General features: G+C 45.3%; 1 protein-coding gene across 8 annotated transcripts in view; it reads right to left on the bottom strand.

Moving 5' to 3' along the window:
* Nucleotides 1–879: 879 nt before the first annotated feature.
* The window catches only part of ARHGEF26 (Rho guanine nucleotide exchange factor 26), a 99,156-nt gene continuing 83,224 nt past the window's right edge, over nt 880–16,811 (bottom strand). For all 8 annotated transcript variants that reach the window (XM_072344950.1, XM_072344948.1, XM_072344949.1 and 5 more), the window contains 9 exons: nt 16,385–16,537; nt 15,778–15,907; nt 15,243–15,317; nt 14,005–14,094; nt 10,917–11,071; nt 5,985–6,194; nt 3,174–3,241; nt 2,632–2,736; nt 880–2,256 (listed from right to left, as the gene is read on the bottom strand). In XM_072344950.1, the coding sequence (XP_072201051.1) occupies nt 2,114–2,256; nt 2,632–2,736; nt 3,174–3,241; nt 5,985–6,194; nt 10,917–11,071; nt 14,005–14,094; nt 15,243–15,317; nt 15,778–15,907; nt 16,385–16,537 (1,129 nt within the window). In that variant the 3' untranslated portion in view covers nt 880–2,113. The remainder of the gene's footprint in view (nt 2,257–2,631; nt 2,737–3,173; nt 3,242–5,984; nt 6,195–10,916; nt 11,072–14,004; nt 14,095–15,242; nt 15,318–15,777; nt 15,908–16,384; nt 16,538–16,811) is intronic.

Consider the following 16,811-nt stretch of genomic DNA (forward strand, 5'->3'; position numbering starts at 1 on the left):
GCCATCCAGCCAGTGCTTCAACCAAATCATGGGCAGCCAGCTTCTGCATGAGGGTGTTGTGGGGACAGTGTCAGAGGCCTTACTGAAGTCCAGGTAGATCATACCTACAGCCTTACCTTCATCCACTAAGTGGGTCACCGCATCATAGAATGAAATCAGGTTTGTCAGACAGGATCCACCATTCATAAACCCACACTGACTGGGCCTGATCCCCTGGTTAGCCTTTAACTGGTCCATGATGGCTGCTGAGATAATTTGTTCCATCACCTTCCCAGACACTGAGGTGAGACTGATGGGCCTGGAGCTGCCAGGATCATCTTCCCGGCCCTTTTTGAAGGTGGGTGTCACATTTGCAGGTCTCCAGTCAGCCAGGACTGCCAAAGGATGATGGAGAGTGGTTTGGCAACCACACCTGTCACCTCTCTCAGCACTGCAGGGTACCATCACTGCAGTCTATGGGGCCGGTATCCATCTAGTCCATGGGGTATCCATCCAGCCCCATCGACTTGGGAGCATAACATCTTTATTGATGACATAGTGAGGGCATTGAGTGTACAGGGCAGTGCTGGTTCAGACACATCCAACTGCTCTGACAAGAATGGTGTTAATGAGCTGCAGCTTAGTGCTCCCTGAAGACAAACCGAGGCTGCATTTTAGTAAGGATTTTAAAGGATTTTATTGATTGTAGTCCTATAAAATCATGAAAGTCTTTAATTCTTGTGTCTGAAAATAAGAAAAACGCTTTTAAAAAACATTACAGCACTTTTGGAAAAAATAGGTATGAAAAATATATACAGTGTATTAAAAATCTGAATAAAATTAATGCCTGGATTTATACATTCAGTTACGTGTTAAACCTGTCTGTGTACAATAAAGCCTTTGTTACAATATTAGCAGTCCTTCTACTGCGTTAAATAAGGCCCTGCTCAGTGTGCGGTCCCAATCATCGCCACTTCATCAGTCCACTTTCCATTAATGAGCCCCGAAGGCTGGCAGGCCGCTGGCAGGTTGTCACGGGAAGCGTTCTTGTACGAGTGCCCTCCTGCCATCCTGCCCACTGTGACGGAGGTACACGTCTATAAACAAAGCTGTTCACAAATCAGCACAGTCGATGCGAAACAGCGTCCAGAACCTTTCACAACCTGCGGGGAAGGTGACGGCACGCCTGGGTGCCACACGTCTTTCACTTAACACACACTGAAACCTGCTCTGCCATCAGCCGGGCCATGAAGAGATGGAGGTGGTTGTAATATATCTGTCACATCTATATACAGAAAAGAGGCGCTGAAATTAAGTTGATTTTGAGTGCATTCTGTTCACACGATATTAAGTAGTTCCTTTTTTCAGTGAAATTCCAAAGCTAAAACACAGATGCAAAAACAGAGGAGCTGTGTGAAGTGCAACTGTGACAGGTCTCCAAAGCCAAGAACAGCACCACCACGTGAGGTATGGCCAGCTCTGGAGCTTGTGTCAGCTCTGTAACTGAGGCTGGCAATCTCACTGTGTCCTACAGAGCTGCTGCTGGACAGTCCTTCATCAATTACATGCTGGTTCGTGTAGCTCAGGTTAAACAAAGATTTTGATGGCATGGGGAAGTATCCCATTCAATGCGTTCTCGGGTTCTGAGAATGTAATACTGCAGTTCTTAGGAGCTGAACTCCCCTCCCCCAGTGCTGTGCTCCTGCTCTCCTTCCAGCTCAATGTATGTATTTATTTGGTGAGCTGCTGGTATTCAGCCTGCTACAGAGAGGTCTGAGCTTGAAAGAAAGTAAGTAAAAATGATCAAGGAAACAGATGGAGAAAGATATAAATGGGGGTGGGAGAACCACAGCTGAAAGGGAAATCTCACGTAGAAAAAAAGGAAAGTATGGCTGATCTGCACTGCCCAGCAACCCAATTCTCATAGAAACTGCTGTTCCTCAAGCCAGGCATCAGTTCAGAGCTCTCAGAACGTGAATCAAAAAGGGCTATCTGAAGTATCAGTGCTGTCACTGTATTGAATGCATCTGTGCCTCACGTCTGCCATGCAAGAGCTGTAGTGCATGCAGCTGTGCCTCTGCTGGCAGCAGTTTAGTGCAAATCCTGCAGCACAGTACGAGGATGCAGAAACCATCTATACGTTTGTTTCAAGTCCAAGCAGACGTCCCATGCGCTCCATGTTCTTGTCAATCGTGGCACGACACGTGATCTCCTTTGCACACTCCATGGGAAACCACCCTCTTTCTCCATCCCGCAGTCGTTCCCCTTCATACCAACCTGCAAGCGTGAACAAAGAGTGAGAACAAAGAACTAAGAACCCTTCCCAAGTTCTTTTAAAGGCACCTTGGCAGAACTTGTCAGCAATGCACTTGTGTAGGGACAGCCCAGGTGCCTGATGAGATGCCCAAGCTCTATGTTTTTAGGCAATGCAGTTTCAGTGTCTGTGGGTATTTCACACGTCAAAACCACCCAACACATACCTTCCCCAGCTCTGTATCTATGTAGGCTATGACAGCTGATCTGAGTTACTTACTACAAGTGCTGCTTAAACAGAGGCTGCCCTTTGGAAACCTGAACCAAAATACTCAAGCCATTGAGGAAACAAACTCTGATCTGCAGAGGTGCCGGGTGGTTACCACCATCAGTACTCACCGTCATTTACTTTCTGATAAACCAAAACAACGTCAGCAACTTGAAGAGACAGCTCGTCTGACTGCTTTGCTGTGTAAGTTCTGATGATCTCCACCTGCGTCAGAGCTGTAGAAGAAAGCAAACTGAGTGACACAATTCCTGCAGCCAGTCTGCTGTGAAGGTGTGCACTCCTTAACTCAGAACATTCTCCCAGCTCCAGAAAAACACCAAACCCAAAGGCAGCAGCAAATGGCTTCCCCATCACACACAATTACATCCCAATGAGCTCTGATTAAACACATGGGAAGGGGCTGTGCTCTTTTGTTAACAGATTGGAACAGCTCACCAACATTAATGAACGCAAACGGAAATCACGGAGCAAAACAGAACTCAAAGAAGCACCTCTAGACAAGGTGGAAATGGCAGCTCCTCATGTACTGGAGTAACAGAGCCCAGCGAAAGCAGGGGGCCGTACAGCAAACATGTGCTCAAGGCACCACCAGGGGGCAGTGCATTTCCAGACCCACGTCCCAGTGCTCAGCGCTGCTGGTAGCTGCACTTACTGGTTCTGTCTGTGCTCTGCCTGTCTCTGTCTTGTCCAAGCACTGTAATCCAGCGAGCTCTTTCACTCCTGCAAAGAGCAGAGCCAAGATTATGACTGTATCATAGACATAATCCTCCTAACGTCTGAAGCATCTGAGAAACATAATAAAGCCATTCTAATACACAGTATCAACAGGTTGCCTCTGAGTAAGGCTTAGCAGCAGAAAAGACTTAAAATGAAAAGCAAGAGTCAGAAAACTAAGTTCTCCATGCACCCAAAGGGCACGGTTATGTTTCCAGAGGTGCTGATGAGGGAAATTTGAGAGCCAGCACTAATCAAAGCCTGGGCGGAGGCCTGGACACATCACTGGGCTTCAGGTTGTCCAGCAGCACTTCTGACAGCAGCAGAAAGCATGCTTTAGATTCTGAGCTTACAGATTCACATCTTAACACAAGAACTGCACTTCCTATCAGACAAAAATGGGGTAATTCCAGACTGCCCTCCAGTCCGAATATCCCTTCCTTCATACATCTGAGCAGCATTTCTTTGGTGAAGATCCTCCCACTGGAGCCCTCACTCCCCACGGGCAGCATTAAAGTGTACAAAAAATCCAGTCAAGAAAACACCTCTTCCATCTTGCAGCCTGTCTAGGAAAGCCTCTACTTTTACACATGATCTTCTGTAGCCTTTAATGCATTTTTTCCAAGAGAATCAATGTTTCATGCATAAAAAGGCAATCTGGAAAAGAAAACTATGAAAACAGATGCCAGCACCACTGGATAATCTCATGCTAAATGACCCCTCAGCTACAAGGAATGTCTGCAGAAGCACTTGTATCTGTCTGGGAGAAGTGCCACGAGGATGGGTGTAGAACTCAGGGTCTGAGCCAGCCCTGGGCACGGCCACACTGCCCACTGCTGTCAACACCCTGCACAGCTCCTGCCCAGAGCTCGGCCTTCCCTCCAGGAGCCTCCAGCAACTCCAAGTGCAGAACGTGATCACGCAGAGCTACAGATCGGAGTCAACATCAGTGTTAAACTCCAACGTGCAAAGCCGTGTTCATTGAGCACTGCAGCCCACCCAGCCCGGCCTCCAGCTGCACAGCGCCTCCCTGTCCTCTTACAGCCAGGGCAAGGTTACGTTTGTCTACAGCCCGTGTATGCAGCTCACAATTATCTGCAATCTATTAAAAGGCAGCTTTCAAATCAAGTAATCACTGCTAGAGTTCTTCCTCTTGATGACAATCTGCCAGACGGCTAATTATACCACAAACCACGTATAGCAAAGCAGTAACGGATCCGTAGAACAAAATCTCTTTTAATAAGAAGACCAGACAACTAAAAATGCGCCTCATTTTTCCCCAATAAAAACGCATTTCCAAACAAGTCTGAATCATCTGCTTACTTTATAATGAGATCTTTAATAGATATAATTAATGATCTGTAGCTTCTTTCAGGGTTATTCTAAACTCTGAAGACAAACCCCAAATGTAACCGTTTCCAGGCTGGGCTCTGTCTGGAGCACTCTGTGCCTTCCGTCCTGCCTCCAGCTCTCACCAAACAGACAAAATCTTTCACTTTTGTGCAGGCTGTGTGAAAGTTAATGGCACCACAAAGGAACGAGTGCCTCTTGGGGACTTGCGCCCCAAAGAACAAGATGCTTCTTGTTGTTCTCTTGCAAAGCAGGACACCCTCCAGAGCTGCTTCAGGAGAACAAGGACCGCCTCTATCCCAGCACAGCCCCACAGCTTCCCCAGGGGGTGCCAAACTCCTCCCCCTGTGCCGCTGTGCTGTTCCCACTCCTGCACCATCCAACCATTGTTATAGTGGTGCACAAAGTGCAGCTGCAGGACAGCAGCACGCAGCATTCATGCCCGATGGCTGCTTGCTACCACCACGCCTCAGGATGCAGCCGTGCTCACTGCTACTACTGCACCGTGTTAGAAATGCCACGCAGCCCAGATAACTATTAGGATAAGATGGTTGGAAGAAACCAGTACAGAAGAAGTATCAGACAGAACAATCCTAAAGGAATCTGCAGTGACATTTTTCAAGGTTTTCCTGTCAAGAAGGAAAATCTCCCTGCCCAGCACACAGAAGGCAGCACTCCCCTGCCAGTCGGCTGCTGTGCTGGCAGCGCAGTGCTGCGGGGTGAGATGGGAGCAGCGCTGAAGAGGGCTGGGAACTCAGCCCACTGCTGCAGCGCTCCTCAGAGTGCTAGTCGGGAATGCACCCTGTTGTCATTCAGCCCTGAGTGCTGTTCTCAGCTACCTGCAGACAGCTGTGCATGCAGACAGGCTGCAGAAGGCACGTCTGTGTAGTGCTTTCAACTGCAATGCGCGAGCTGCTGCTCTGATTTCCTTTAGGCACTTGCCCTCTGGACATAACTGTTATCACAGGAAGGTTCTGTGTTCACGGGCAACTTCCAGCTCTCAGAAGAACATCTGTCAGAGAAGCATTTGAACAAAAGTACTTACACTACAACAAACAAGTGGGAACTTGGATACCTCAGCCACATTTGCAGTTCAAACAGAATCAGAATATTTTAAGCTGGAAGCACAAGGATTGTGAATGCCAGCACCCAGATCCACAGAGGACCACCCAACTCCAGACTGAGAGCGGTGTCCCAACACTCCTTGAGCTCCAGCAGCTCATGGCCATGCCCACTGCCCTATGATGGCGAACCTACAGTGGCTACAAGCCATCACGAGGCCTTCCCTAATGTTAGACAGACAGGTCAGCAAGTGGAAAGCTACTGCAGAGAAGCTCAGAGAGGTATGCGGCTTCCTGCAAGATTTTAACATTTTATTTTGCTATTTGCTGTTGCTTACTGAGTGTCTGTTCCCAGAAGCAGCTCCACCTTCTCTCCTGCGTGGTTACTGAGGATGGACAGTCTGAAGAGGTGAACTGGGGAGCTCTGCCGTGAGTACAGCATGGCTGAAGTGTTCTTCATGGGAGAAGAGGTCAGGTCCTCACTGTCACACTGCTGTACCTCCAGCTGGTCCCTCAAGGAATAATCGGTGACGTTGTAACTCTCGTCACTGCAGAACAATTAAAAACAAAAGCCACAAGTTCAGTGTTACGGAATCTGCTTTACCTACAATTCTGACACCTTGTATCTCCATCTTTTCTGCTCATTTCTTTCTGAAACTACCAGCTTCCCACAGCCTGCAGTGTGTCACTCTATATGCTCAACTTACTGCACTAAACCAGAAATCAGGCACAGCAATTGTATACAGTAACACATTTCCTTCTGTAACTCCAGTCAGTGACAGACCTTCATTTTAGAATACGTAAGAAAAATACACTTCCCTCTTCCTTGTGCATGCAGAGATACAGACAGGCAAACTTCTTCCCAATAGCACGGTCAACCTTTAAAGTACAGGATCATCTTCTACTCCTTGTCTGCCTGCAGGTGTAAGGTGCTACAATCTACTTCATATTGTTCTGAAACTAATTCCATAACATCATCCAACTGTGACTTCTAAGAAGAGGCAAAGAATCACAGAATCATGAAGGCTGGAAAAGATCTCTGAGACCCTCAAGCCCAACCCAACCCAGTGCCACCATGCCCACCGAGCCACATCTGCAGTGCCACAGCCACCCTTCTGTCACACACTGTGGGTCCTGAAAAAGGCACTGTGCCATTTACCTTCCTGAGAGCAGTCTTGCACACACACACCCCTTTTGTAAATTAATACACCATCACAGATGAGGAATGTAACTGTTATCTTAGGAACTCTGTCACATAAATGAAAACATACACTTTGCCTTGAACAGCAGCTTTCTGTTTGTCAACAGGAGAGTCACTGCAGCTCATCACAGTTTTCTTGACAGCTAAAGACACAGGAGAGAGGGAGAGAGAGGAGGGCAAACACCTGGACAAGGCACTGCTGGTGTGACAGTGCTGTATGACAGCAGTCTCGAGTTACTGGAACCGTCCTATCAGTCCATTACAGTACGGTTAGGATCTGTGCTTCTAAAGCAATACTGAAAACATCGTTTTCAAGTGGAAATTAATCGCACATTTCCCCATTTTCAAAGCAGTGAAACTAATTGCCTCAAAAACGCAACAAGCTTGCGTGACAATACAAGATTCATACTCTTGTTTTGTGAGATGTCAGCTCAGTGCTTAAAACCTCTTCCACGTGGCTGGCAATCCCTGCCCAGCCAAGGGCAGACACAGCACACCCAGCTGCGAATGCTGCCCGAGGCAGTCGGGACTCTTGAACTGCAAACCAAAGAAACGGAGTCTATACATTTGCATAGTAAATAATGAATGCACTCCCAATTAATTAATCAACTGAGATAAACTTGCACAGATCCGTCTTATCTCCATTCAACAAAACATCTGATGTTAAATTATTAAGGAACCTTTATCTTTTTACCTCCTGTGCTCCCCAAGAGGCCCCCACCCAAACTGCTCCCTTCCAGCAGGATTAAGCAGAGCGCTGAAGGCAGCACAGCCCAACTGAGCACACGTACACACATGGAGAACCCACCTTCCTGGCCAGGCTGTGGAACAACAGGACATTTAACATCCTTTAAAATCACAGCAATCAGCTCACACAAACGGGCACACATGCACTTTCAGTTTAAGGCTTAACATGTTTGTCAAACGTTTATTCGGATTCAAAACACAGAGCAGCAGCACCATTTAACACCTCTCTGCAAGGAATGCCTGCAAATTGTAGCAAAGCTTTTATGAAGACCACATATGTGTTCTAGGCCTTCTGTAACAGAAAGCACATGATGTCTCTTTCCTAATTCCTTTTTTCTATCTATAAAAAAGTGGTGAATCTCCTTCAGCAACATTTAACCATTTTTAGCATTATTACTTTAGTGACAAAATGATTCCTGGCAGCTTGGAAAAAAAACCATGTTATTTCAGGCAGCTGTGAACAGGTAACACTCCCGGGCAGAATTTAACCCTCGGGTGATTTCCAGTGCATGAAGTCCAGCTGCATTCCTCTGTCGAGATACACTCAGAAGCTGACAAGCCATTGAGTGCTGAAAACAGACAAGGTTCGAGTAGTTTTCTCAGGGGATCACAGAAAGCAGAATTTTCCATAAATGTGTGCTCGAATACAGCCCTGCAGTCTCGTACAGCACTCGGGATGTTGTAGGTAGGTTTTCTGAATAGCTCAGTAAGGCAAATAATGTAACAAAGCTTCATTAATTGTAAGTTTCTCCGGAGCTCACAGAATGCAGAGCTAGCTCACAGACAGTTCTGGGTATCAGGAACTGAAGGATGCAAGCAGATTTCCATGGTCCCAGGAGGGCAGACTGGAAAAAAGGAGGTATCCAACTTTCAATAGAGCTCTTAGTCAGCCACGTCCTGTTTTTAGCAGAGTATTGTCACAGTGTAAGCTTACAACCGTGCAAAAAGAGAATCATCGCTGCTGGTCAGCATCCCCCCAGGGGCACTTGTAAAGTGACCACTCTACTGTGGGAGCTCTGTGTGCCTGGCAGCAGACAAATCCACACCCAGCAGTTACGCCCATCAGCTGTGCAGGAGATGTAAGCACAATCCTTGTCCGTCCTCGTTTGGCGTTTAGAAGAAGAAAGATGAAAATTCATTTTGATGGAAATGCATACAAACATGGAGGTATTATCCGTAACATAAATATGCTCTATCCCAGCAAGGCACTGGTGTCATCATGCTCTGAGGAACCTGGAGTAACTTCTTCAGTAGCTCAGAGAAAGCCATTTCCAAGATATGACACCGGTATGAAGAACCACACTGCAGCCATCTGCATCACGGGGCAGACTGAAAGAACTCAACATCTGAATTACATTGCTGGCTACTCACTGTGTTGGAATATTGCCTTCAAAATCCAATGTCAACACACACCGCTGGTTTAATGGACACTGTAGTGGGAGCCGTGGCCACATCAGTGGCCATTTGCAGTTCAGCAACGAGGTTAAGGAGATAGAAGAAAAGCTGAGAGCGGAGCCGTATGGAAATGCAGGATTTTATTCTCCAGATGGATGTGACAGGTACCACAGTGGCAGCCACACGTCCCTTTCTGTGCTTTTCTCAATGGTACTGAGTAGTACTCAGCTGCTGTTTGCCTAAGTAAGGTGCATCCTAAGTACACCCCAACACGCTCTTTATGTTTGCTCAGCTAAAACGTAGTACTTCTCGTTACAAAAAAGCTTCTGGAGTGCTACTTTGCTTGGTATTCAAGGTGCACTTCATCCAGCGACAACTCAGTGCACGTGGGCAGAACACAGCCGTGCTTCACTGGGTGGGCAACACCTCACACTGCCACCACTGAGGGCACTGCCACCACCGTGGTGCTTTGGGAAGAGGAGCTCTGGGCCATCCCAGCACACACAAGCTTCTGCATATATGGCAAACTGCTCACACAGGACAGCTGAACTTTGGGGAAAGGATGCAGCAGCGTGACTGCAGCACTAAGTAATTAGTATTTTTAGCACAGTAGAGTGATTTTGTTGTGCAGTGTTAAGAATCTTTCAAGAAAGCAACTGCTCCACTAAAAATACAAACATCTGAACTCGGCTAGCAACAAATATTTCTGTCCATTGCTGTGGTGTCCATAGTAACGCTGGGGTAGGAGAACAGCTCACCAGAGCTCAGATGTTATTAATGACCATATTCACTTGGTAAGTGCACGCTTCGTGCCCAGAGGATCTGGGAAGTTCACACAAACCCTCTTCAATTTTTGCTCAGGGGGTGTTGGTCAAGTGACCAGACCATGCTGATTGTTAAGTTTGCTTTAGTTTTGGTTTCTGGACCCATTTGAGACGTTTCAATTCCATCAGCTGGAAGGTGTTATAAATCAAATCCCCCAAAGCTTTAGTAAGATGCATTGCTATAAAAATCTGCTATATAATCTGGACAACAAGCCAATAAACACCACAGATAATAAACTTGTCACTGTTTTCCTAACTCAGACATTTACTCAGCTAACAACACAGCCATAGAACAGCAGCAGGCCCACGAGAAAAACACAGCTTAAGAAGTGAGAGAGGGCTGAGGTGTGAGGCCAGAGATGTAACGAGGGGCCTTCAAGGGAACATTCCAGCAGGGACTCCATCAACACTCAATCTCAGAACTGTGGTTGCAGCATTAAGAGCTGGAGACAACTCTATTAATTTTTTCCCTTGCCCATATAACAGTATTTTGACTCATTCCTCGTTACTTCTCATTAAAGTTATGACTGAAGTTTCACAGACGAGCATCTCTTACAAATAGCTGGAATTTGGCTCACCTGGTTAAGGCAAACGCAAGATCATCCTTCCAAACAGTTTTCAGCCTCAGGAAGGTTTGTGTATCAAATATTATTTAACAGCAAAATCAGAGGATGCAAATTCCATTAGATTATTCTAAGTCTCCCCTCAAATCTAGTGATAAAGACTTAAGCAGGAACTACTGGCAGCAGCTTCCCATAAATGTCTCTCCAGGTAATTCCTGTGACTGCAGATACAGCTCCACAAATTTCGACTAAATAACACATTTAATCCACTTTTCCTCCTGTGTTACACTGCAAACGTACCAGGCCCCTTCAAACCTCGTTCATTCTTTCCAATTAGCACACAGCTAGAAAACACACAGAAATTCTGTGCACACATTCAAGCTTGCCCTTTCCAAGGCAGGAAATGCTGGTTTCCATTTCCCTTGGGGGGAGGCACGCACAGCAGTCACAACAATTCACAACAATTCACAAGACAGCTACAAGCTGGATGGTGTCTCTGTGCTGCAAGAGCCAAACACACTGTTCTGTACTGGCTCTTACCTCTTCTTCTTGGTAATAATGAGGACATCATTGAAGAGGAAGAAGTACACCTGCTGTTTACAAGTCCTTTTGGAAAAAAGTCCCGTGTCTTCTACATACGCTGTTAACTCGCCCCTTTTCACCAACCACCGTGAAGAAGAAACCAAAGGAAATGGCTAAAAAACAAGAAAATAACATTTCAATCCTTTAAAAGTAGCTTTTTTTCCCTCCCTTTTCAAGATCAGGTAACGGTCTTAAATAGCTGGAAAAACAAAACCCACTTGAATAAACTCAAAGCGCAGAGATTAGGAGTTCTAAAGCATCTTTATCATCCACACAGTCCACAAGTAACAGCCTGCAAATACTTGAAAAGTCTCATATTCACAACCTAATTGCTCATCTGGGATAAAAATGAACAGATTTGACTGCTTGCACTTCAGGGTGGAACTGATGCCCTGAGAAGAGGAGAACTGCTTGTTCAGCACCGGCAGCAGCTCCTTCCCTCACACAGAGAACACGGACAGGATGCAATTATGGCTGGCTGTTCCTGCCTGCTGGGCTGCCCACAGCACTCAGCTCCTCACAGTGCACAGTGCTGCTCCAGCAGCCCTCAGTTAGACCAGCAGTGCAGCAGTCCTTTGGAACCATTACAAATCATTACAAATTAAAGAAGCCTTCAACTTTCAGTCTTGCCTCAGACTGATTTATATCTTCATATATCAAGAAGATACTGCAGGGACTGCTCACCCAGATTCGGCTCTCTATGCAGACATCTACCAGAACAACACTTCTGCTACACTGTACATGGACACCAGGGACCTGTCATGGATGGTTGGACTGGGTGACCTTAAGAAATCTTCTCCAACCTTGGTGGCTCTACAATTCCATATTCTCCAATTAGAAAATGCAGGATTCGATTTAAACCCATACTTCCTAAGTAGCTTCTTACCCAAGTCTGCATCTCTGTTAGTGAGTCAGACAATCTCATCAGAAGTCTCTGTCATTTCAGATTCATTAACTGGCACTGTTGCTCATCTCACATCTGTAGCTAATATCAATCCAACCTTAATAAAGTGACAGTCCTTGGAGAAAGTGATGAAGACACCTCATTTCACCACGCAGCTCACAAAGGACCAATTTAGCTCAGTACTCTGACATGACAGCTCAGAAGGGCTTCCAAATTCCATCACTGCAATCTAAGTAACTTCTGAAGTTTATAAAAGCATTTAGCTTTAATAAAAAAGCCTTATGCTGAATCAAGGCTGTGCAGCTCCAGCACCTTTTAGGTCAGCAGACAGCCCCACTGATGGACACTTCCTGAAATGCAGGAGCAGTTCCCTGAGATGATAATGAACGTGAAACATCAGACCACAGGGGCTACACCACCTCTCTATGGGACTTCACAACATCAAAAGGCTGGGCTGTACAGCCCCTAACACAGAAACGACAGAGGAGTTTGGACTCAAATGTATGTTTGCAAAAAATTCCTTTCCTGGTGCTAAACACACAAAAATAAGAAACTTCACATCTGAATCTTCATTAAAAATACAGAACCCTCAGGTGAGCCATGTACAGAAGCGATGTGGGTTTTAGCAGCTTCTCTTGTACTCCCATGTAATGCTCTACAGTCACACCAAAGAAAGGGAGAATTACAAAATGCTGCATGAGAAAATAGCAGAAATAGCTCACCTGATTTATAATGGTTATAGAACGGAATCATCATCATTGTTCTTCAGATAAAAGCTATTCTGAAGATTTCTAGAGCATGAACTAAAAAAGCCTTCTCATCTCTATTCCAAATGAGTTCATCAGATTTTCCTGGCTGACTCTCTTCCAGAGGCATCCAGTGTTTACTTTAATATTAATTTTCCCTTAATTGCCAAAAGACTACAATGCATATTTCATCTCCTTTCTATGTAAAATAAGCCATCAGAACTTAAAATGTGCTGAAACTTGGCCAAAACAATCCGGCAAGCATTCCAGCTGGCACCTGCTCCAACGGAAGAAGTCTAAACCACTAAGTGGTCATATTTAAGAGGCACGGAGGGAAAAAAACTTGCATAAAGAATACAGAAAAAGAAGATAAAGTTCTGTTATTGTCATGAAATCAGCAAGAGTTGCCAGTCCCAGCATGCACACTGCAAGGATCACACAGGGCCTATTGCTCCTGCAAGGTCAGATCCATATCCCGGCCCCTGCCAGCAGAAAAACAATTTAAGGGCATTTAAAACCTGCCAGGTTCTTCTGCAGGTCAGAAAACTTGGAAGGAATGTGGGAAGCCAATGACCCAAAGCAGTCAACTTATTTAAAACTCTATTTTCAGTTATCCAACTACCTGAGACTATTATCTGCCAGTGTCAGCAGATGCTGTGATGTCACTTAGGATATATTTCCTTTATTCTTGTTGAGTAAATGTTATTCTCAGTTTTTAGTATGTAAATAGAAATACTTTGGACAACTTGAGAAATATCTTTCTGGAGACAGGACTTACCCAGAACAAGGCTGACTACTTAAACACAAACACATACTTCACATGTGATGACAACAACCAGCCTTCTCTCAAAACTACACCCATTACGTAGAGAGAGAGAAAAGAGAGAAAATTAACTCAAAATCTGACAGTGCTCACAGACACCAATGGTGAGAAGGAGACAGGCACAGCAATGTATGGCACCATGCAGTACTCGTAACAAATCTGTCATGCACATCTGTATACACTACATAAAACAGCATAAATGTCACTCTGGGTACTCCACCAGGGACAGGCTTCCATCTGCAGAGCTAAACCCAAAGTCTGGGCATTCATTCTTCAGTAATCAATGCTACTTCATTCTTTTAAAAAAGCACGTTCTCATGCCCTATTTCCTTAAAAGTCTCACCTGGAAGCTTAACAGACCTCGCTAAAGGAGCAGCAGTCCTCAGTTACTCTTCAAGTTTCCAGAGCTTCAGCTACCTTAGAATATGAATTTGTCTTCCCATTGACTGAGAAGTCGCATCAGGATTGCAGTGTGCCCCAGTTTACTTTGTGCTGGCAATGCAGCCATCAAAAGAACATGTAGTCAAAGCTCCTCCTATGCTAAATGGCTTTGGTTCCTTGATTTAACCATACCTTGATTTTAAATTCCAGCTGGGAGTTAATTGTGTACAACATTTCTGTCCTTTCCATTTTTCGAGCACCTTCGTTGCACAAACGCACCAACTGAAAAACAAGACATTCACTGAGTGTCATTCCATTTCACATCCTCACCATTTGTGATACCAGTAACTCCTGCTCCTTCACACAACACACTCCTGTGAAGCGTTTACAAAGCATCTGACATTTTCACATTCAGGGATGGTCACAATGCTTTCAGCACCAGGCTGAATGCACCACGGAGGGACCTGGTCAGAGCTCAGAGCTGGTTCTGCTCTGGGGCCAGACTGGACGACCTCCTGATGCCCCTCTCAACCCACACTAATGATACTATAATTACTATTTCTCTTACTCGCTGATCCAAGTCAGTGCCCTGCCCCACAAAAGCCATCCTTCCAGCCTGACAATCAGTGCTGCACACACATGCAGCTCCTTCATAGAAGAAAGTCCCGGTATAAATACTGCAGTGCCACCTTGTTAAACTCAGGCAAACTGGTCTAGGGATTGGCAACCCTGCCAAACAGCAGGGGCACTGAAATCAGATGATCCTTAAGGTCCTTTTCAACCCAGGCCATTCTCAGACTCTATGAAACTACCCCAGGGATGGATTCGTTGCGGCTGACATTTAGAACACGATCTTGAAGCACACACCATAGCCTTACTGAAGCCTGCACACGGGAGAAGAGGCATACATGCTCACAGGTGTAGTCAGAAGGGCAACAAATCACATTCCCTTCAACTCCATAAATATCAGGCAGGACTTCCCACAGTTAACAAGCCTTTTCTCCTTTTAAAATCAAACACTTCACAAACCATTTACTGTTCCTATGGAAAAAATAATTGTGTTGGCAACAGCACAGTGTTCCCGAGTGCAGGATATCTTCTTAAGTAAGACAAAGACAGTAATTTAGCCAAGAGAAAGGCCACTGTGGATTGATTTCAATTAAGACAGTTCAAAGCTTTTATATCCTTCACTGCTCTCCCTTACACAGCAACGTTCAGCGCCTACGGCCACATCCAGCCCTCACAGGGAGAGGAAGTTCCTTTTCAGTTATTCTTAGTTTCTAATGATGTCCATTGCACTTAACAGTCTGTGATGCGTTATGCTTTCTCAAACTGAGATCTTGAAGGCAAAAAACAGACAACCCTGAGATTTCTCCTTTTCTTTTCATACCACAATGCTCTGTTTGAAAGTCTTGTATTTGCAGACATACCTTGCTTACTTCTTTCAGGGCCCGCTTGCAGTTCTCATATTTTGGTGAATCTTTAGGAGTTTTCTGACAAATAGTCTGAAAGAAAACTTCCATTACTTCAGAGAACTAAAAACACCGACTGTAGCAAATAGAGAAATTTGCATAGCAATTAATGGCAATCAAAGAGCTGAAGTACCACCTGGGAACTTATGGACAAATGAGCTAAATGAGAGAACACCATGGACATACGGATGCATGAAATGATACTAATTAATTTTTATCCTAACAGCCTGTGAAACTTCTGTGCCAGGTTTCTTCTTGGTTTCAGAATCAATTCTACTGCAGATCCATTACGATTGGAATTAAGTAAGTATTAAATAAGTATTAATTTTCCACTGCACAACCAAATAAACGCTTCTGCACTTCATGCTAAGCAGACCTGTCAGTACTTACAGCCCCGTACCTGGTACAAGCAGTGGGATCACCCGGGAATCAAACACAAAGGAGAGCTAACGTTAAAAGAACACACGAAGGAAAAATAGAACAACATTCTCACATCCATCAGTAATGGAAGTCGAGTAACTCTCTGCATAGGGAGAATGAGGAAGGAGATCATCGGTAAATTCCTGCAGTCTTCATGGGACTCAATGCGTGCCAACGCCTCCTTAAATGCTGGATTTGTAGCTCTGGTGGGAAAAAGGGAGGGGAATGTAACAATGTTTTAGACAAGAGCTGTGAAAGTTGGCAGATTTCAGAAATAGGGGAATTGTGGTTGGAAAGATTTGTATCACAGCCTTCAGTGATGTTTACTTAGATATGCATGACCAGTATTGACATTCAGAGAGCTCATTTACTCCCACAGGTGAACACGAGTGCACACAGACTCATAGGTAACACAGAAGCAAAGCACAGCTTTGGTAAATATGCAGACCTGTACTTATCAGCAGAAAGGCAACGTGCCACGTGGACACAAGCAGGACTGCACGATGCAGCCCGGCACGTTTCCACTCCCAGTGACTTCAAAGGCACTTCAGTGTGCAGGGTCACCAAGCATGTAAGGACATGCTTTGCTGTGAGCCACAGGCCTTGCACAAAATGCCACGGCCTTTGCCTGCACTATACAGGAGGTGATATTGCAATCGTATTTTGAACTTAGCTCTTACAGCAATTTCTGAAGCGTCCGCTGCTGATAGACTTCATTAGTGCAGTATTTTACATAAGGATCAAACGTTGAAGAAGTGTGCTTCTCCACAATATCGCTGATATCATCAATGAAGATGTTGTTCTGATGTCTTGCTTCAAGCTCTTTGAAGAACCTGTGAAAAGAAATAATTCATTTACAAAAAAAAAGCCAAAACAACAGCAGACTTCCTTGCAACATTTTACACTTCAACTGACAGAACCCGCAGCTCTCATAACCTAATGACGATCTGGATGGTTTGTGAAGGAGTGAGGTCATCCCTCCTTTTGGCAGAGCAGCGTGGGAAGCCTTTCAATGATGCCGTCAGGGCGGTGGGTGTCAGCTGGCACAGCTCCCCCAGAAACACTTCCCACACTGCTGCCAAAACCAGGGCGGCCCACACGGTCGGC

This window comes from Excalfactoria chinensis, chromosome 9 (genome assembly GCF_039878825.1).
Source record: "Excalfactoria chinensis isolate bCotChi1 chromosome 9, bCotChi1.hap2, whole genome shotgun sequence".
In the NCBI taxonomy this organism is placed as follows: domain Eukaryota; kingdom Metazoa; phylum Chordata; class Aves; order Galliformes; family Phasianidae; genus Excalfactoria; species Excalfactoria chinensis.